At 42.8% G+C, this 22,720-nt stretch overlaps 1 protein-coding gene and 1 long non-coding RNA gene across 2 annotated transcripts; one reads left to right on the top strand and one right to left on the bottom strand.

The window, feature by feature from the left end:
* Positions 1-380: 380 nt before the first annotated feature.
* On the bottom strand, positions 381-2,838 carry LOC127295223 (uncharacterized). The gene is made up of 2 exons (XR_007847624.2): positions 2,700-2,838; positions 381-988 (listed from the first exon to the last, which is right to left on the bottom strand). It is a non-coding gene; the product is annotated as an uncharacterized lncRNA (long non-coding RNA).
* A 4,384-nt stretch (positions 2,839-7,222) lies between these two features.
* Positions 7,223-7,753, top strand: LOC127348897 (pathogenesis-related protein PR-4-like). Its single transcript, XM_051374759.2, has one exon. It carries the CDS (start codon positions 7,283-7,285, stop codon positions 7,751-7,753), a length of 471 nt encoding a protein of 156 aa, XP_051230719.1. The 5' UTR covers positions 7,223-7,282.
* Positions 7,754-22,720: the final 14,967 nt, after the last annotated feature.

Below are 22,720 nucleotides of genomic sequence, written 5' to 3'. Positions count from 1 at the left end.
ATACAACAAGTAACTATGTACATACCGGACACAAACCGGACACAAGTAGGAGCTGGATTTAGTGAAATGGTTTTTTTTTTCTGGTTCTGTTTGATGTATCAACATACAAAAATCGCAGAAGCTGATGTCTTAGGAACTCGATGATCGACACAAACTGCAGTATCCGAGTACAAAGCTCCCAAGGGCCAGCACCTCCAGTGCAAATACAAGATCTGTGCTGACTAAGAAAATCTGTAATGTATGTGGTATATGATCAATTCCATGTATACTGTCTGTAAAAGTAAACCATACACAGCTGGATATAACTATGTCATGTGATCATGCAGTTTGAACATCCATGCATAGCTTATATAATTTATGCATGAATTTCTGATAACAAGTTAACAAGCATGAGGAGAGATCACATAAATATATTTTATTTCAAACTATTTTACATGAATGTCTGATAAAAAAGTTAACAAGCATCATGAAATCACTCTTCCAATTAAATTCAGTTTAACTAGAACACCATCAGCATTATTACAACATAGTTATTCTATCAGATTTCATGATCTGCTCCTTTACCATCTCCCTGGGTCACCTCACCAATCTCCCATCCATCAGATTTCATGATCTGCTCCTTTACCATCTTGAACATTACTGGAGTACAAATACGGGCAGCACTTTGCAACAATGGGTGATCGGATATTTTAGCGAAAGGTACCGACTGCGAAGCTTTGCCATGGGGCCTTCTGGCCACCAATCCCATACCCAACTACATCGGCCTTCTGGCTGTCTGTCATCCGGCGGTGAGAGAATACGTAAGCAGACTGGTCTTCCATAGCGAGTGGATGGTTATGCTTGTCCTCAAAATCCATCACGAACCATTCCCCGGTAGAGAATATTTCACCTCCTCCTTCCGAATACTAAACCTTTTGACCTTTGCATGCTCGTTATAGAACTCATATCCTTCGTCCTCACTTCTGATTCTCTGAAGGCATGACAGCATCTAGAAAAGCAACAGTATTATATTCAGGTATAATTCATGGCATCAAGATAACACAAGGCTAAAGGTTTAATTTTTATAACTTCATCAAATGAGTATGAACACAATAATTCAGCAATAGATAAATTTGATGAACAAGGTTTCTATAGTAATGGCACAAGTTAGCCAGTTATGCACAATTATTTGTTTTACAGGAGCAGAGATGTTTCACTGAAGAATATCGAATAGACAGCAATGCTAGATAAACTGACACTTTCCAGAGTGTCTAGAGAAATTCCAGGCATACACACAGTGAATTTTAATTTTTCCTCCAACCACTGATATCTTAATCAAAATCTACACTAAGGACTTTACATAGTTGGACAAAGTTTTCAAATATAAGGTTAACTCTTATGATACTAGTCTGAACATACTCAAATGAAATATATCAGTTAGTGTCCATAATTTTAGTTCAAGGCTTGTGACAGATTTCAGAATGGTTGACCAAAATAGCAGTTATCCTTGTTGATATGTAACTAGCATTTTATATATATAAATACCATAGCGAGCTCACTCAGACATATGTTGTGGCTGTACAACAGGTTGGTACTAAATTAGATCAATATTGATGTGTAGCTATGATAGATACCAGAACTGAGATTTATTATGAGAGCTATGAGACACAATCAGTATAAGAAAAGTCAGCTCTGTTTGTAGAAGGATATTATGTTCCTACACCCCACAATGCTATACCTGCTTCTTATTGTGACAAAAAACTCAGAACTCAAGTATTTTTCTTGAGGGCTTGCCTGCATTCCCCTTGCAGAACATAGCTCAATTCTTTGAATCAATTAACATGCAATTTTTGACTGAAAATCAGAACTATCTCAAATAGTATAACATATTCACAATAATTTCTTAGCATTTCACTGAACAGATAAGTATATATTATCCTTTTGATGCAACACAATTGTAACTTCCTCCTTCAAAACTTCCAATTTTTTTGTTGTGCTACCAGTCACTGTTTAGTAAAGGTTCTATTCTCTGAAGCTACATGTTACTCTCATATACTGTCAAACAATGTAACCACAAAAATTATACATTTAAATATTGATACATGTGGGAAACAAACACTACATCAGGTCAAATTTGTAATTATATAGCTCCTTCTCCCACTAATGTAGGCTGCATTCTGAATCCAATAAATGCTCAGCTCTTTCTATTATGACAAGGGAAAACAATTGATTGTTATGTTCCAGCTGACCACATAGATCAGTTTAAGCAACATCTGAAAGAGGCCTCAGTCTATACTTTCAAAACATTCATGGTTACTGATGCACGAAACAAGTACTACAAAGTTGCATATCATCCATATAGAATCAGAATTCACAAAGATCAATGAAATCATTCCACAGCCTGATAATTTGCCCGGTTTTCCGTATAATGCAAAATCGTTCCAAGGTCAAGCTTCTGGTTGCTGCAACATCCAAGATGATGCACGCAAGATAGATCGGCTCCCGGTTGTTTTCTAGACATGAAACCTGAGCCAACCGAAGTACGATAATAGTAATTCTTGAGCCAAACTAACACATAAATTGCATGCAGGGCAAACGTCATAAGCTAAAAATAACAGTCTTACAGTGGCCCAGGACAAGAAGAATGTGAACAAGGAGCTATTTCCACCTAAAAGGGAGAAATAATCTCATGGTGTAGGCAGTTCAGAAAGAACATGTACCTGGCGTCGAGAATGGTTCTGGCATCTCTCGATGTAGCGGCGGCGTCGACCTAGTAGCGTCGTCGCTCGCCGGCGACGCACGACAGGGCCGACCTGGTGGCGGCGGCGCTCGCCGCCGACGCACCACGAGGCCTATCTGGTGGCGGCGGCCCTCGCCCACGATGCACGACGAGGCCGACATGGTGTCGGCAGTGTTCGACCGCGACGCATGTCGGGGCTTATCTGGTGGCGGCGGCGGTCGCCGGCGATCTAGTGGCGGCAGGGATCGGCGATTCTGCCGCTGGATGTCGTGTGCTCGTGATGCGGGGTGTCTGCTCGATGGGTATTTTTTACAAGGTATGCTCGATGTTGGGCCGGACTTAATTTTTTTCTATTATGATTGGCTGCCGGGCCTAATCTAAACATTTAATCCTAACCGTTGCCTTCAATCATACCTCTCCCTCAACAGGAGTGGTAAAAGGTACCGTAAAACAAGTCACTGAGGGAAGGAGTTTCAACACAAAACCTGGTGATAACGTGGTTCAGAATGGCTCTTCAAAGCCTGAAAGAGAGCCAGGGAACTCATCGAACAAAAGATCAGGTAAAGTCGAGGACAATGGTCACAAGGATGGAGGCCCCGAAGATCTAAGGACAAGGAAAGATCTAAGGATGGAGGCCCCGAAGCATCCTACGAGTACTCTGTGAGGGTCGTCAGGTGGCTGGAGTGTGAGGGCTATATTGAGAGCAACTTCAGAGTGAAGTTTTTGACGTGGTACAGCTATATGTACATCGTCCTAAAATTGTCACCCTTTCTTCCCATTATAACCACAAAGACTACTACGTAAGCTCCTGGTCTGATGAAAAAGAACCTCCTTCCAATAATCTTCTGACATTTGTGGACCGAGGGGGCATATGCTAAGTGAAACTGAACAGATAGGTAAAGAAACCTAAAAAATGTGCTAATGGAAGTAACATCACTTACCATGAGTCCGTTTGGTCTCATCTCACAAAAAGACATATCGGAATTGCCTCGTTGGGTAGTTGGTACAACCGATGACGCTTCGAGCTTTGTACTTTCACTTGGTGGTATACACCATATGGGCCGTTTTCATTAGACGCCGGTCATTGACTGGGTATTCATCATTTACATCATGATCAATCTGTCGTATTACTTCCTATGTCCTTCATGTATGATCCAAACCAACAGCGTGTATTACCTAGTTGATGCAGACTGACTACAACAGCCAGCACAATCCCTTGATATTTGTAATTCTCGCTCTATTTCTTACAATTGAAAGACAGTGCTCGTAACGGTTTCCTCGAAATGATCTCTTTCATCAACACAAATGTATTTTTACTTGTAAACATTCATTTGCATTTACTAGAACTAGAGTGACCCCTGCATATGGGTGGTTAGAATTTATAATTTTGTATACCAGGAATGTAAAATTAATTAATTTAAATCGTTAGCCTATTAATAAAGAAAATTCAGTAAAACAACAATTGGCACCCTACAGAAGGAGTCATAAAATAGAAAGTCATGACAAATCCGAAAGATAATTTGATGTTGTTGAAATAAATAATCCAAAAAATGCATGTGGTTATGTAAAGCAAACTCAATCAAATTTCTACAAAGATGTGGCCGCGAGGGCCTGATGCGTAGACATGCTAATGGGGTGGTCGTCTGGTCGCCTGCCCTTTGATGCATGACATGCCGCAAGACCTCTTTTCATTTTTTGGTAAGCCATTTTTAAGAACTGTTAAGGATTTGATTAACTTGCACGAAGGGAATGTGAGGTTTGAATTATCTTCACGGGATCCTTTTGTTGTCCATTTTCCTAGGAAAAAGAAGAACAAAACCAATGATACGATGGTCATTACTTTGAAGGCAAATTATTTTGGGGTTGGAGTCTAGTAAAGAAGAGTTGAATGCCACTCCAGTCAAGCAAAACCACCGGAAAAAAATTTCTTCATGGAAGGTAACCCAAGTGAAAATAATATAGTTTAGTAAGTTAGTTCGTTAATAAAAGTGTTCAAAGCTATGATAAGGAAGAGGAGAAGAACACCAACTCCTTATATTTCAATTCATATATTTGTTGTAAAGTTCATGGACATGGTGCTTTTGCTCATGGGTGCATATGTTCCCTTTATTTAAAATACACTTTAAACATATTAAAAATATAAAAAATTCAAAACAAAATGTTACGTGTACATCTCAACATCATATGTGTTCATGAAGTATTTTCATGAAAAAGTGAGTTTTTATGTGGCTTGTGCAAAAAAGATAATAATCAATGCTAAAATAAGGCTTTTTACTAGGCATTTTTTTGTCTTTTTTGCACATGCCACAAAAATTATCATTTTACTATGAAACTAGATAGGTAAATAAAACTAATGATGCCATTACCCAGAGTAACATCATTTGCAACACTAGAATCGATGATGCATTGGTTTGTTCTTTTCAATAGTAGTGCAATCATTGCCCATCATTACACTATGATCAAAGATTTCACACATAAGGCAACAAAATTACAACCTCTAAATCGAGAAATCACATCAAGGTATTTGATAGTTAATTAGCTGAGTATTCTTGGCTGGTCTGTGGTAGACATTTGACAGACTGAACCGATGTTAACAAGAGAGTATGGTGAAAATACATATGCCACATACTTTCATGTCTTACCAGTTCATGCAATCAGACAATTAACTAGCTAACGGCTAATTTGAGACAAAAATATATATGAAATACTAACAAGCAGTTGCAGCTAAAAGAAACATAGGAGCTGATGTGATGTCGACAGTAAGAAAAATGATTCGCACATACTCATTGAACTACCATACCCAGTGAGCAACATGGAATTAGCAACGTCCATCATAGACAACTAATTAAGTAAAGATTAGGCAGTCACATGTCATTGTCAGTACTATGCCCATCGTAGCATCGATGCAACATTACCAAAACTAGCTATGTGCCAATATATGTATTTCGTCAGCGAACCTAAACAACAAGCCCCCAGGAGTTTAAGGAGTGAGCCTAGCTGGCTTAGGAAATTGGGAGTGGGATGAACAATCTAGCCACCTATGTTACTTGTGGGCGCAAATTTAGGTTCATAAAAATCGTTGTATAGGTATACTCTACTTTCTCTGTCCATAAAAGAATATCTCAACTTTAAACAAATTTAGATGTATCTAGATGTAACAGTGCTTTGCCTGGAGTTTGCTGGATCGAAGGTATTCGGTTGTGCGCACCCATGCGTTTATTCCGACCGTTTGGTTCTGGAGGGAGCGGCGCGAAACTCTTTTTCTGTGTTGACATCAAGTGACTATGGATCCATGATGAAAGTCGGAAGAAGAGAATTTCATGAAGGCCAGAGGGGAGGACTAGCTAAGGGAGGTTCAAGTCTCCACGCTGTTGAGGGGCTTGCTTGGTGTCCGGGCTTCACAGCAGCGGTATGAAAGTGGGGGCGACAACACATGTGAAGCGTAGAGTCCTACCTTTCAGGGTGAAAACTCAAGGTCTGGCCTTAACTGGTTGTGCCTGGCAGTGACCTTGGTGGAGGCATTGTTTTGAGTGTGGGGTCTATCTTCAGGGTGAAAACCTAAGATCTTTGATCGGGCGACGACGGTGTTGGAGCACTGTTCCCTTCTTGGAGGCGTCGTTTTTTGGAGAGTCTGCAATTCAGGTGTTGTCATGGTGGTGGATGTATTGCTGTTGTTAGGCCCGTGATACTGTAGCGGGACTTTTGTTTCTTAGTTTTCTTTTCCTTTTTTTGGCTGTGTGCATCCGTAGTGCCATTAGGATGGTGCGTTGTTGCAGAGGCTGGGTGTAATTGGTATCTCTCGATATTAATATATTCCCTTTATCGAAAAAAAAGATGTATCTAGATACTAAAATAAGTCTAGATACATCTAAATTTTAATAAAGTTGACACATCCTTTTACAGACGAAGGCTACACCATTTATGAAATAACTCACAACTTTAAGAAAAAGTTTCAGTATTCACCCCTATTTTCACCTTTTAACCCTAATTATCGTTTTTAGCAATCTTTCATCCTAGTTACCATATTCATTAAAATTATTCCATTTTTATCCATTTTAGTACTCCGTCTGCCAAATGGATCCCCGTGGTCCCCATGTACGCCATGTTGCAGTTCTCCCTGACGTGGGAGACCCACATCGTTCGAGGGGGTGGGGGGAAGGGGGGGGGGGGATGACATAATTTTCACTAAATGTGTCATATAGATGAACAGTTGCTGCTGTCAAAGTAGGGTGGTAACAACTAGAAATTCACTCCAACTTTAATTTATTCGATAGTAGCAACTTTAATTTATTCGATCAGGACATAGTTTGTGTAACCACTTATAGGTGTTGATCAAATAAACTAGAAGCTTGTTCATATTAATTGTGATTAAGGCGATGATACCGAGTCAGATCGAGTGATTCGCGTTTTTGTCTACATGAAGCTCATGTCAGTATCAGGATCTATAAATATGTCCGGTCACAAATTGGGAGATACACTCTACCTAAGTACCACGGTATCAGCAGCTAATTATCCAATTAGACACTGCCTAGTTGCAGCAGTAATTAGCTAGAAAGAGGTGGTATGACAATGAAGACCTCCGTCGCCGGCACGCGGGTGCCGGTGTCAGTGCTGGTTCTGGTGGCGTTGGTCGTGATCTGCATGTCCGGCGACCGCGCCACAGCGCAGCAGGCAACTGGCGTGATGGCCACGTACAACCTGTACCACCCGGAGCGGATCAACTGGGACTTGCGCGTCGCGAGCGTCTTCTGTGCGACGTGGGACGCCGACATGCCGCTGGCGTGGCGGAAGCGGTACGGCTGGACGGCGTTCTGTGGCCCCGCTGGCGCGCACGGCGAGCCCTCCTGCGGCCACTGCCTCCAGGTGACGAACACGGCGACGGGGGCGCGGACGGTGGCGAGGGTGGTGGACCAGTGCGCAAACGGTGGGCTAGATCTCGACATCGCCGTGTTCCAGCGGATCGACACCGACGGCGGTGGCGCTGCCAACGGCCACCTCGTCGTCGACTACGAGTTCGTCGGCTGCCAAGACTGATGCTCGAAGTTGCTAATCGGCAGAGCACAATGTGTTCTTACATACGTACGTATGATCGATGTACGAACAGTAAAATATGCATGGATGAAATCAATAGACCAGCAGAATAAAACGAAAGGGAAATCAACAATAAGCTGTTACCAAGGTTTGCATCTCATGGACACGGTTGTTGGTAGAACTGATTTCCTTGAGCATGATAAAGATATGTATCTATTGTAACAGCGTAGCCCACGGGCGCAAATAAATACATACATGGAGTGAAATACTTCCTCCATATGCTTCGGTGGCAAGCCTGGCTCTTCTTGTACTTTTTTGTTTATCTTTGATCTACTTTGTAAGAGTTCTTTCTTATCTCCTTGTATCGGTTGGGCCGAATGTGGCTTTATTTTTAAACGGAGTGAAAACCTATTTCAAGGAAAGAGAACATGAAATAATTGTAAAAATATGTTTAGTGTGATTCTGAAAAGTCCATTCAACATTTATTTGTCTTATGTCCCTTTGATCATCTCATATGGCGGATCATTCATGTTACATTTAATCTTCCACCCTCAACCAACATAATTAATACGTTTAGAAATTGGTTGAACGAGATTGGTTTAAAAAAGCCGAGATTCATGCGGAAGTTTGTGCTTTAGTTTGAAAAACATGAAAATATCGAAATGATACTGGTTTTAACAAGGATAGGGCGCAAATAAATACATACATGGAGTGAAATACTTCCTCCATATGCTTCGGTGGCAAACCTGGCTCTTCTTGTACATTTTTGTTTATCTTTGATCTACTTTGTAAGAGTTTTTTCTTATCACCTTGTATCGGTTGGGCCGAATGTGGCTTTATTTTTAAACGGAGTGAAAGTCTATTTCAAGGAAAGAGAACATGAAATAATTGTAAAAATATGTTTAGTGTGATTCTGAAAAGTCCATTCAACATTTATTTGTCTTATGTCCCTTTGATCATCTCATATGGCGGATCATTCATGTTACATTTAATCTTCCACCCTCAACCAACATAATTAATACGTTTAGAAATTGGTTGAACGAGATTGGTTTAAAAAAGCCGAGATTCATGCGGAAGTTTGTGCTTTAGTTTGAAAAACATGAAAATATCGAAATGATACTGGTTTTAACAAGGATAGGGTTGCTCCCATCCTGATGGACATCCTTAAGGAGTCACATTGATCCACACATGGTTACTTCTGCTCATGGTAGAGTTCCCCGAGCATATGGTTTCTGGGTGGACCGGATGCTGACGGCTGTAACGACATTTTTAACAAAAGTGGTTGGCGACATATTAATAGATACATGATGCATATTAATGTATGTTCTTTATTTTCCGCTGATTTGTTATGTAGAAATTGTGTCGGTAGGCATTCCGGAATTCTCCTTTTTTGGCCCCGGGTGAACATAGGCTGGCTTGGGCCTTTTATGGCGGATCTCGGAGCACATACCCCTTTTTCTATACTTATATATAGAGAGAATTGATATACGATCTATTTTAAGTTGTTACAGGTATGCGAATGATGCACAATTACTGGTGTGTGATATGTAAACTCTTGATTATGAAAATCTAAAAAAAAAGGTTGTGTGCATTCTTTTGATCACGGGTCTGATCTTTTAAACTACGCAACCAAGTCATTGTTGATGGCAATATCTCTTAATATCATGATATTCTCTAGCCTTCTCGTCCAATCCATCTGGATCCATCATCATGATCAGGTTCTCTTTGGCAATGATCTCTTGCCACATCCAGTTTTCCTCGAGAGCAAGTCTACGCTTCTTCAAAGTCAGCCCTGCACTTCTCCCTGAAAAAATTCTATTTCACTTGTTTCTATCTTATTATCTTCTCTTGTTGCTTCTTCTCGGCCATCTTCTTCTCTATTTCCAAATCTTTAGTCGTCATCTATTTACTCTCTTCAACATTTCATCAACCTTTCTTTCATACTAACAGCCTTGGCATCTCTTTTCACCTTCTCCTTTGACTTCTTTATGCCATCTAGACCACCCTTGTTTGACCCTGAAGTTGGACCTTCATCCATATCATTATCTAACTGGGAGTACACAAACTACTTGACTTTAGCCTCTTCCTCTTCTGTGGAGGAGCTTCATGATCCCTCAACCTCCATTTCTCAATATTGAGAAACTTCCAACAATTTTTTCGAAAGGGGGAAATGAAGCCCCAGCCTCTGTTTCAAAGTGATACATATAACCTTTATTTCGTTATTAAAAATAAGACTAAAGCCTTACAAAAAAATATCCTTATTACAGTTCATGGATCACACAAAGTTCTACATGAATCAACCACCTACAAACTGAAACCAAAACACAACGCCAAAGTCTCAACATGTGAGCCTGCGATCAAGCTGCCAGCCGCACCGGCTGAATAAATCCTGAGCAACTATTTTCAAACGGTTGCACCCAAAATCCATGTCCTAACGCTACGCCTCCGGCTGGAGACATAACCACGTACGGGTCCAATGGGTAGCAAGTGGGATAACCTATAAAAAGAAGCGTGTTTTTGTTTGTTAAAGATAATATCATTTCTGACGTGCCACATTGCCCATAAGAGAGCACAAACACCAACTCTCAGTTGGCTCTTAACTCTCTTTTGAACACCATGCAACCAATTTCCAAACAAGTTTGCGATATTTTTTCGGTGGAGCTGTACTGAAAGCCATATGAACAATACGCCAAACTATTTTGGCGAGAGGGCACTCAAAAAACAAATGTGGTACTGTTTCATCTTGATCACAAAAACAACATAGTTTAGAGCCATGCCAATTCCTTTTAGCAAGGTTATCCTTAGTTAGTATAACTTTTCTATGAAGAAACCACATAAAGATTCCAATTATTATTGGTACCTTAATCTTCTAGATATACATCCGAACGTATGTAGTGTGCCCATTTAAAAAATCAATATACATGGACTTAACTGTGAAATCCTTTGAGGCGGTTAAGCTCCATACAAACTCATCCTTGGTATCAGATAGGCCAACCTCTATTACCCGACTTACCAAGTGCAACCATCTATTCCATTTGTGTTCATCAAGGTTTCTCCTCAAAGCTATATTTATAGGAAATCCATGTAGAACATTTGTCACAAGAACATTTTTATGTTGGACAATACGGTATAATGAGGGATATTGCTACACTAGGGGCTTGTCCCCACCTCCTGCACCTATTTTAGGGTTTCCGTTCGAGTCACATGTCATATTCCATTGCTACCCATATGAGCCGTGTACCTATCCGCTACCTATCGCCTATGTTTGTTGTTTGAGCCTTGCGAGTGCGTGTTTTTTATCTCGATATATTATCAGGATATGTTGGGTTGTTGGGAGGTTATCACACGCCGGGGGATCAGATCTCGTCGCCCAAACACTCCTTCCCCCCTGATCCCCTCCTCTCCACCACTGCCGCCGGCGCCGGCCGCGATGGCGGCGGCCCCTGGTACCGAACGGTTCTAGGGGAGGTGGACGTGGCGGCCATCTTCACGATGCGGCTGGGGCTGGGTCATCGAAGACGTAAGCGGGCGGTGTTCGGGGCGGTGTTCCCCGGCCAGGTGGCGGCGGCGCTCTTCACCGGGCCTTCGTGGCTGCAAGTGGAGGAGGTCTGCCGTGGGTCTAGGCTGCCCGCCTAGACCGGTCGTCTTCCCGGCGGCGCGAGCGGGCGTAGGGTGGTGGATCGGTCGGTGGAGTGTTGCGGAGAAGGCGCTACGGCAGCGGCGGTCCTCGGTGGTTGCTGCCGGCGGCGGCCTCTGTGCAGCCGGTGGCGACGCGACCAGGCCTGATCACGGCTATGTATCCTGCTGGTTCCCGCACCCCAGGGTCGTTCGTCTTGCGGGGTCTTCGGTGTGACAGGCAGCGAGGATGGCCGTTTGTGTGGGGGCTCGGCCTATGTAAAGGAGGTGGTCCTAGGGTTCCTCACGCGCCAAGACGAAGACCTTCTGGATGTTGATTTTCTTCATCGAGCCGGAGTGCTGAGTTCCGGAAGGCTCCTCCGGCGAATGGAACAGTGCATCTTATGTCTGGAGTTCGCTGGATCGGGTGGTATTCGGTCGCGCACCGATGCTTTTATTCCGACCTTTTGGTTCTGGAGGGAGCGGCGCGAAGCTCTTTTTCTGTGTTGACATTAAGTGACTATGGAACCATGATGAAAGTCGGAAGAAGAGAATTTCATGAAGGCCGAATGGGAGGACTAGCTAAGGGAGGTTCAAGTCTACGCGCTGTTGAGGGACTTGCTTGGTGTTCCGGGCTTCACAACAACGGTATGAAAGTGGGGGCGACAACACAGGTGAAGTTCAGAGTCCAACCTTTCAGGGTGAAAACCCAAGGTCTGACCTTAACTCACTACAAAGGAAAACATTTTTTTTGACAAATCACTTTCGTCATGTTAAGGCCAATTTTCGTCAAGGATTACTTCGCGGTGACAAAATTTGATCGTCATGGGGTTCGTCAAGGAAGCTCCGTCATAAAATATCGGGGGTGACGGTATGCATTTTTTCGTCAACGTCAAATGTTTGATGGTGACGACCTGCAAATTCGTCAACATCAAAGGTTCATTGTTGACAGACAGGTTTGTCACGAAAAATTGCAACTTTCGTCAATATCTAAATCTTGGGAAGCTTCTGATTGGTCCAAAAAAAGCATACGTGGCCTTACATGTGGGTCCATTTGGCTTCTGACAACATGGGTCCGACGGCGCTGACATGGATATCTGGTGGGACCCACAAAATATTATGACAAGCTGGACCCACAATATTCTGACCGGTGGGATCCACAAAATTCAGACAAGTGGGACCAGGTTGTTGCCGACATATGGGTCCCAATAATGCTGACTGGTGGGACCCACAAATTCTGACAAGTGGGACCAGAAATTGGTGCCACGTGGTTTCATTTAATAGTGACGTTGTGACATTTTCCGTCACCTTTTGAATTTGACAAAATTTGAGAGCATTTGAATTATTTGCGAAATTTGGGAAACAAAAAAACTGGCGAAATATCAAAAAGTAGACAATAAATATCATACTTAAATGGTGGCACAAGAAGTATATATGTCTCTCACAGACCGAAAGATTCATAAGAAAATTACAATTGGAACACAAAGAAATTAAAAGACCTATGATTAATAATGTTGTAGGACGGTGGTGCAATAGATTAGTTGCCCTGGGATTGAGACATGGATGGTGGCTGGGATGTCCTCAAGAGCAAATTAAGCACGGCATCCATTTCGCCAGCCTCTTTTCATAAGCCGAGTCTTTTCTTCTTGGGCTTTCTTCACAGCTTCAAGTTCTTCCTCCTGCTTCTTCCCGATCTCTTCAAATTTTTCATCTTGTCCTTGTAGTCTTGCCTCGCATCTCACCGTGGTACGTTTCAGCTGCCTCGTATGGAGTTCTCGCTCTTGATCCGCAGTCTTTGTTGTAGCTCTCGGATGCGTGTAGCTGAGACAGAAGACTTCCTGGAACTTGTTGCGACGCCCAATCTTGGTAGGAATGTGCTGTTGCAGGTGGTGGATGGGCTTTTCTCGCTCAGAACTAGCTGAACAATTTGCAAATCAGTCAAATCAGGTTCATCTTCATTGCGTGGCGCCGCTTTTTTTGCCACCATTTTATCCTGCATAAAGATTACAATCATTGCATGGACAACATACAAAACTGGATTATATTATATTGTGCTAATATGAAATATTTCTTACATATGCACTTTTTGCTTCAGCACTCATAATGTTATCCTTGTTAGTGTGTGTGATTCTAAAAAATTCAATTGGAGAGGTTTCTTCTTCCTGCTGCTTAGCCTTCGCTTGAAAAAATGTAGAATGCACATTACCATTGTACACTGTGTATGATGAAGTATGAACTGTATTGGGAAATTCAGAACACTTACTAGATGTTCCCAGTGAGCAACATAGCTTCGAGATCCAGTGGTATGGAACTGTTTCACAGCTTCTCTGTTCTTTCCATTTATTACACACAGTCCCTATGTTCAGTACATGCATTTTATTTATCCAGATCAGAGAAATGTAAGAATTCAGTAGCTGTTATTGAAAGGAATAACGTTTATGTACCTGGTACTTCTCATCAAACCATCTTTTCACCAGTTCTTTCCAGCTTTTCTCTTCTACATGATCTGGCTTCTTGAGATATGCTTGCTCCAGTGTGAGATTTTTAATTTTCGGCCAATACTCCTTTTTAAGCCTATATCGGAACTGCCGAATACTAACTTGCAGCATATCAGTGCACACATCTTGAGCCACCTCATCATTTTTGTCCATATTAAACTTTCCCTTCAAAATAGTGATGCATTAATCAGTAGAATATTAGATAGTTGATCATGTAGCATACTAATTAGGTTAAACCAAGATTGTACAGGACTCACCGCTACTGTACTTATAGCATGAGGAATGACATATTTGAGAGTGTCATCTTTCTTGTACTGTGTCCAGTGTGTTGCAAGCGGCATTTTTTCACGGATGTGAATACCAACCTCATTGCTCAGCTTTGCTGACTGGACATAATCCTTGGGTCTCCTGACACCAGCAGTGAATTCAATTGGCATCTTATTGCCACCATGTCTTCTTGTGTACTCATGTAGTCCATGGCCCATGGTACGTCTGCGTCCACCTCTCTTTCTCTTACTACCGCCAGATGTTGTCAGTGTCTCTGAAAGAAGATATACGAAATGATTCTCTTTTATATGAAAATATGCGGTACAGTGTTTAGTTTTTACAAATTTTCATACCTTGCCGCTCAAAGTTTACAATTTGATTGTCCTCAGGAGATGAGGTGCTGCCTCCAGATGTCATGATCTGGTTAGGTGAGGGTGCTCCTTCGGTGTTCGGACCAGCGGTGGCCGTCGGCTCATCGGATGACCCAGCCTCGGGTTCAGTTGTTGCCATTGATCTTGTTGCAATGTTGGATGGTGCAACTTCAGGTATGGATCGCTTCTTCTATGCAACTATTGCAGAAGAAGCAACTATCTGCAAGCAAAGTAGAGGCTACATTAGTAGGAAACATTTAGCATGTACGTATTTCCTATCATAGTTCAGACATAGTTCCACAGACACAGCTGAAGTTTTGCCGACCGTGCGCTGATCCTCATCTGAATGAAGATCATCATCGCAGTAGCTATCTCTTACGGATTCGGTTCATACGAAGGGTCCTCTTCGACCTCCATCTCTTCGCAGTCTGTGTCCTTTAGATTGTTACTAGTTCCTATTTGTACCCCACCATACACTAATGTACGTGCAAAACCAGAGAAATCTTTCTGAAATTTGTGGGCAGGTCCATATCTTTCAGCGAAATTTTTTTCCATGCGTACTACATTTTCTTGCATTTGTTTCTCCTTGGCAAGCTCATATGCCGGCTTGACGGGGTTTTGTGTCTCCGCTGAAATAATCGGAAGAGCGGAGCGTGAACAAAACATAAGAGGGGGCCAATTCCATAGAAAACAGCAAATAATTGTCTTTGCAAAATATTGTACAGCAGCAAATGATTGAAAACATAAGAGTCTACGTGCTGATTGAAAACATAAGATATGTGCTGATAGAAGTTCAGATATGTGCTGATAGAAGTTCAGATATGTGCTGATAGAAGTTCAGATTTGTGCTGACAGAAGTTCAGATATGTGCTGAAATTTGATTTTTGACTTTTGAAAGACATAGATAAACAAAAATTGTGGAAATAAATAGACTGATGAAACAAAGTACATGATTAAAAAAACTTCATTACATTGTTAAGACGTGCATTGCAGGTGCAAACTGACTAGTTACATAGAAAACAGCAAACAATTGTTCTAGATCAAACTCGCTTCCCTCGAAACCGAGGAATAAAAGTCTGAAGCAATGTCGTTGTTCATCGTAGCTCGTCAGGCTGTTTTCGCAACGGCTGGAATTAGTTCAGTTAAGTGTTTCGGCAAACAATTGTCTATGCAAAAGATTGTACTGACGGGATGTCAAAGATTGTATATCACGGCATGATTTTATCTGCAATAAAAACTATAAACCATATAAGTATGATGTCGGGATTGGATCTATCAAATATGCAAGATCTAGATATAGGTCAAACGGGCGAGGTAGACATGTAAACACTATCTCTCGATCTAACCATCCGAAAAACACGACAACAAGCCGATCACCGACAGATTTACCTTGGCGTTTCTTCGAGCCGGGCGCCTTCTTCGGCGTGTGTGTGCGATTTTCCTTCCCCCCGACGTTTCGACGACTGCCGGCCATGGCGACCACCGGCCGGGGAGATAGATGCGAGATGGATGAACGTCCGGCGAAGACACCGGATCGGGGTGAGCACGAGAGGATGAGGTCGGGGGGGTGGGTAGTTAAGATGCTCGTAAATCATGGGGTAGAGGCACGACGTATATAAGGGAGGGCGAAATATTTGATAGGTGGGGTGCGCGGGAGGAGTGGAGGGAACAAAAAATTTGGGCGTTTTGGCAGCCGGCGTACTACAATTTGGAGGGAACAAGTTTTTGCCGCGAAAGAAAAAATATTACTCTGAAAATGGAACTGTACATGTATATTTTAATTAAAAAATGACAGAAAACGAGTAAAACTCATAATAAATGCTAAATTCAATGTAAAATCATCAGTAACTAGTGGGACTGAGTAAATGTTGTGACATTCATGTGGAAAATTCAAATTTAAATTTTTCATGAGGTTTGGTGTAGTTTGATGTGTTGAAGTGATGCCTACTTTGGTATAATTGTGCAGTTCGTCCACAAATGAGCATTTGTTTTTTATGTATGTTCAAAAAATGACTAACATGCCATAATTGTTCTGACCTAACCTATAGTCCGAACAAAGGCATGTAGTCAACATTTTGTTGTACATTTGAAGTTGTAAATCATATGGTTTTAAATAATTTTGAAGTGCAACGTTATGATTCAATGTATTTTTCAGTGTGCTGATGTTTTGCCATTGTGAACTTATTGACAGAGTTTACATAATAGCAGTGGGCTCCATTTTTGCATGACATACTTTGTGTTTGACTTTTGAACTCTTACAGGATAGCAACCACCATCTACCCCACAGCCTCATTAAATAGCGGTTGTAGGCAGTTAGTACTACTTATTGTATTTATAATGCCCCTGGTTGGTTTTGCCTTCTGCCCTCACTTGTTCATGCGGTGAAGCAAGTCTCCTTCATCTTCTTTCTCTCTCTTTTGTGCTGAAAATCTCTTTTCTCTCTGAAGATTTTCGTTTGTTTTGAGAGGTAGGAAAATATGTTTTTACATGTCACTACTTCACCTCACCTCCTTTTTCTCTGTTTGTTGAAAATCCTTTTTGTCCTCTGAATAATCTTGTTTGTTCAGATCTATGGATATATGTGTGTATGGTTTCAGATCTATGGATAGATTTCTATGAATATGCCCTACCTACCTGTATTTTGTACTAGCTTTGGTAAAATTGCTAAATATACACAGGATGAACTGTGTTGTTTGTGGTTCGATGGGCAATCATTGTCAGCAGAGGCGGGAGACTCTCAGTTCATTTCGCTGTTATCTTGGAAGCCCTCCACGGTCACGGCGCGGCGAAGAGCGGCTCCAGGTCCGGAAGAAGATCCCGCCTCCGCGACGTCGACTACTACCGGACCCTCGCCGTCGCCTCTGTCGACGTTGACGACCGCACTCGCCTCCGGCTCGTCTCCGCGAACACGCTTCATCTTCGGGATCTTCGGTGGAAGGGGAGGTCGGTGTTGCGCTGGTGGAGGTGCAAGCAGGGTTTTTCGCCAGAGATTGGGGAATAGAAGTTGCGGGTGGGAGAGACGATGGGGCCGATGGATATACACTAGGTGCTGCCGTTTGGGTTCCTCTCTCAGACGCGTGGGTGTGAAAACGTGGATTGCTGCATGTAGTCAGTCCACTTTCCCATTACTTTGACATGGGTCCCACGCATGACGGATCGGCTGGCACAGAATTTTCAGTATGGGTATTAAAAACTCTAAATTATTTGAAATACGAATTAGTGATCACACATAGCCTCTTCTTGAGTTTAGGGGATGAATTTTTGAAAATTTTCAAACCAAACTGCCAAGATAGCATGCTAGCGTCATTACCCACATGTTGATGCACCCTTATGCCAAATTTTTTTCTAGTTTGTTATTTTCCATGGAAAGTGTTAGCCACACATTGGCCAATACACAAGGTTTGGAAAGATTTCAACAAATTTTCAATTTTATATGAAAGTTTGAGTGTTTGCTGAAACCTAGGTTGACCTAATTGCACTAAGAGGTTGTCAAACCTTTTTCCAAGTGAAACTTCTGTTGTAGGGTAATGTGGTGACGTTAAATGCCCCAAATTCATGGTGGTTTGGTGAGTTTTTGGCGATTTCCCCCTCTTTTCGTCCGAAAACTCCTCGTTCGACACATGTCCACCATGGGGACACCAAGCCACCAACTCCCAAATATCAAAACCCATAGCAACCAAGGTGTCATATCACAATGTGCACAAGGGTGCCAAATCATGCCCCAAATCCATGGTGGTTTGGTCAGTTTTTGGCGATTTCCCCCTCTTTTCGTCCGAAAACCCCTCGTTCGACACATGTCCACCATGGGGACACCAAGCCACCAACTCCCAAATATCAAAACCCATAGCAACCAAGGTGTCATATCACAATGTGCACAAGGGTGCCAAATCATGCCCAAGATCCATGGTGGTTTGGTGAGTTTTTGGCGATTTCCCCTCTTTTCGTCCGAAAACCCCTCGTTCGACACATGTCCACCATGGGGACACCAAGCCACCAACTCCCAAATATCAAAACCCATAGCAACCAAGGTGTCATATCACAATGTGCACAAGGGTGCCAAATCATGCCCCAGATCCATGGTGGTTTGGTCGGTTTTGGCGATTTCCCCCTGTTTTCGTCAGAAAACCCCTCGTTCGACACATGTCCACCATGGGGACACCAAGCCACCAACTCCCAAATATCAAAACCCATAGCAACCAAGGTTTCATATCACAATGTGCACAAGGGTGCCAAATCATAGACCTGATCCATGGTGGTTTGGTGAGTTTTTGGCGATTTCCCCTCTTTTCGTCCGAAAACCCCTCGTTCGACACATGTCCACCATGGGGACACCAAGCCACCAACTCCCAAATATCAAAACCCATAGCAACCAAGGTGTCATATCACAATGTGCACAAGGGTGCCAAATTATGCCCCAGATCCATGGTGGTTTGGTATTTTTTTGGGTTTTTCCCCTCTTTTCGTCCTAAAACCCCTCGTTCGACACATGTCCACCATGGGGACACCAAGCCACCAACTCCCAAATATCAAAACCCATAGCAACCAAGGTGTCATATCACAATGTGCACAAGGGTGCCAAATCATGCCCCAGATCCATGGTGGTTTGGTCAGTTTTTGGCGATTTCCCCTCTTTTCGTCCAAAAACCCCTCGTTCGACACATGTCCACCATGGGGACACCAAGCCACCAACTCCCAAATATCAAAACCCATAGCAACCAAGGTGTCATATCACAATGTGCACAAGGGTGCCAAATCATGCCCCAGATCCATGGTGGTTTGGTGAGTTTTTGGCGATTTCCCCTCTTTTCGTCCGAAAACCCCTCGTTCGACACATGTCCACCATGGGGACACCATATTATGTTATTGTTCACCACTTTGAGATTTTTTCGATGAAAAATTTCAGATAAATGAGTAAAAGTCATAAAGAAAATTTGAATCACAATTTTTGGTGAAATTTACGTCTGGTATGTTTTGATTTTTGGTGATTTTTACGTCTGAACATTTAGTTTACTAGCACTTTCAAGTACTAGGATGTACACAACATAAAATTGAAACCTCCCAAGACAATTGTTAACATATCATGGCAAAATATTTACAGTTTCAAAAGAACGGACTACTAGCCAAAAGCACCTCACGCAGGAGGGAGACCAAACCAAAAGATCAGGGGGTCATGCGTGAAGAGATGATCAATCCACCATCAGCGGGACTTTGTCCACCACGATCTTGCGGTAGAGCTCGTACGAGACCCAAGCATCAATGGCTGCATAATCGATGTTCATATTTGGAAGTGGGAAGTCCCCCACGATCTGTGCCGATGGTGGTGGAACTTCTTCTTCATATCACCGAACCATGAATCTATGAGTCTTGCTGCCATGGTAGCCATGCCAGCCCTCGCATGACCAGTGTACTTGAAGTACTCGTCACGGAGATCGACGTAGTACTCGAAGGAATCTCCATGTGCCATGTCCTCCACAGAACTCTCTTGTCACCACGGATGTCAACACTCGCAAACGTAGCGCCTTCTCGAAAGAAATCGCAGATTGCCGGAGACTCCCACCGATTAGCACTACGATAAACAAAATAATGTACTAGTCACGGATCAGTTACAAATATGCAAGAACCTACGAGAGGAGACGAAGATGAAACAAATTAATAAATCGGGAACAATGTGTAGCAGATTTAGATCGGGAATGTACTTTGCTTTTACGGAACAATGTGTAGCAGATTTAGATCGGGAATGTACTGATTTTCGGGAACAATGTCTAACGAAAATCAAAGAGAGACAGAACGGCGGCAAGTAAAAAACCCCAATCGAAAGATTAAAAAGGGGATTAGTTCTTACGCTGCGTAGTGGAACACCGGCACATGTCGACGCATGCGAGTTGAACCACGGCGATCTTCTTCTCGTCCTCGGCTCGATGGTTGGTGTACTCGAAGTCGAGGCCGACGAACTTGTGCTCGTCCTCCATGAGCCACTCCGTGTACATGTCGAGGACGCGGCGCACTTCCCCAGGGTCGTTGGTGTAGACCACCTCCAGGTCCTCCTCGTCGTGGATGTGGACTGCGCGCGTGCTAGTCCGATTGTACACTTGCTGCTCATCCATGTCCATGGCGACGCAGCGGCGGGAGACGAAGATAATGAGGGAGAGGAGACGACGAGAAGTGTGCAAAGTGGAAACCAGGATGCGGTGCGAATATTGAGACGGTACGGGAGGGGAAGGGGATAAATATCATCCCCATTAATTACTCCGTCCCAATATTGACACGGCAGACGAAGAGAAAACTGACGCGGGTCTAGTCCAACTGACGCGCAGTCGACCGTGTTGTCACGTCCAAACCCAGCACCGCCCATTTGCACTCCTATTGACCTACCGAAATTTACTCCACGATATAACTTGCCATCATATCACGACCTCCTTCGGCCGCCGCCGAGATCTCGCCACGTCTCTCGCCGCCGAGATCTCGCCACGTCTCTCGCCGCCACAGCTCGCCACGTCTCTCGCCGGCGAGACTTGTAAGACTTCGCGCTCGCGTCGAGACCAACGATGGCGCCTACTAGTGGAGTACGTAAATAACATGTACGTCTCGCGATCGATCGTTGTTTCCGATTTGTAATCTTTCTTCATATTTTTTGCAGTGTCCAGTTTGCTTTGACAAGAAGGGGATGTGCGGCGGAGGGGGAGTCGCGTTAGGTTTTTCGTCCAAACACTACAAGAGGGTTTTGAGGAGAAGACGGTACATGCACTTACAAGTTTAAAATTCATTCAGATGTTTTATTAATTCGCCGCCACATCAAAGTTTAACACGTGATCCTAGTAGTTATTGCTAGTTTAGTACTATTATTCAGATGTGTGTAATAATTGTTGGTCACCATATGTATTAACCGCTTATTTATGGTTGAGTTTTACGATAGTTGTGATAACTTTTACGTTCATACCAGCTTTACGATAGTTGTAGCTGTTAGAGATAGAGGTATCGGTAGTTCAGTCCTATACCGATAGAAGTTCAGATATGTGCTGATAGAAGTTCAGATATGTGCTGATAGAAGTTCAGATATGTCTTGATAGAAGTCCAAGATCCGAGACTCGGTGATTATCCGAGTAGACGCATATTTAACTTACTTTTGTATTAACTCTACTGAATTTAGGTCATCCCTTGCTACTATAGACCGTATTTCCTTAAGAAGTATGGTGTCCGGACCTCCCAGGACAACTTTTGAAGCTGCACTCAAAACCAAAGATGGCCATGCATTTGTTGTTAATGTTACCAACAGAGCTGGCAGAACCTATATCAACGGAAGATTTTGGAACGAATTTGCTAGAGTGTACAATTTTAAGGTTGGCATGGAGTTAATTTTCAGAGTTAACTCATCTGCTCAGGATACTCTTGTAATAAGCTGAACTGAACCACTAATCCATCCAGGTAATTTTCCACCTTTGCACACAATGATTGATCATATTAATTATTCCATCTTATGTCGATTATTTTAATTATGCAGCTTACTACCAGTTGTCCCGTACGAAGCGTGACATTGTTGACTCGCTCAGTAGTACTGATGGAACAATGATAAATTGGAGGATGATGCATACCGTCATTCTTCAGGTGGACAACTTGGACTACCTTGTTGACTACCACAATGCTGGAGATTATGATCAAGGAGCACTAGTTGTCCCAATGCTGCATACTCTGAATTGGACAAACAAATGAAAATTACAACAAACACGTGGTAAGCGGTAGATCATATCATTTCATTAAGTTTGCGACCTACATTACGTACAAGTGTTAACTAAACTATGTCCCTCTTGTTGGAGCAGAGAAAATCCCTAGCCGTTTGGTTCCTAAAGATATGGAACAATATGGTGCAATCGGTATTGTGTGCCATCCCGGTACTTTGGTGCATGCGTCCTACGCAATTTCTTGAACGATGGTCGTCTGCGTCGATGGGTGGAAGGAGTTCATGGACAAGGAAAAGCACCTTGAGATGGGTGACAAGATCTTTGTTCTTGCTTTACACGGGAAATGCAGGGTTTACTTGTTTGCTACCCATGTGCTGAAATCGATCTGGAGTAGCTAGTCCGTGATTCATGGTGCCCGTGTGTCCAACTATGCAGCCCCTTTAGGTTTAAATTAAGTTGTAAGACTCTTTATGCGATTGTCGATTTTGCTTGTGTTAAAACAATAGTTAGTCATATCGTCTTTGCTTTGGTTGTAATCGTGTC

Source organism: Lolium perenne, chromosome 4, assembly GCF_019359855.2.
Source record: "Lolium perenne isolate Kyuss_39 chromosome 4, Kyuss_2.0, whole genome shotgun sequence".
Lineage (NCBI taxonomy): Eukaryota > Viridiplantae > Streptophyta > Magnoliopsida > Poales > Poaceae > Lolium > Lolium perenne.
Note: the sequence above shows the minus strand (reverse complement) of the source record. Positions and strands in the feature narration are given on the sequence as shown.

What these genes read in the sequence shown, in the direction of transcription:
- LOC127348897 (XM_051374759.2), top strand. Translation starts at nt 7,283, where the DNA reads ATGACAATGAAGACCTCCGTCGCCGGCACGCGGGTGCCGGTGTCAGTG.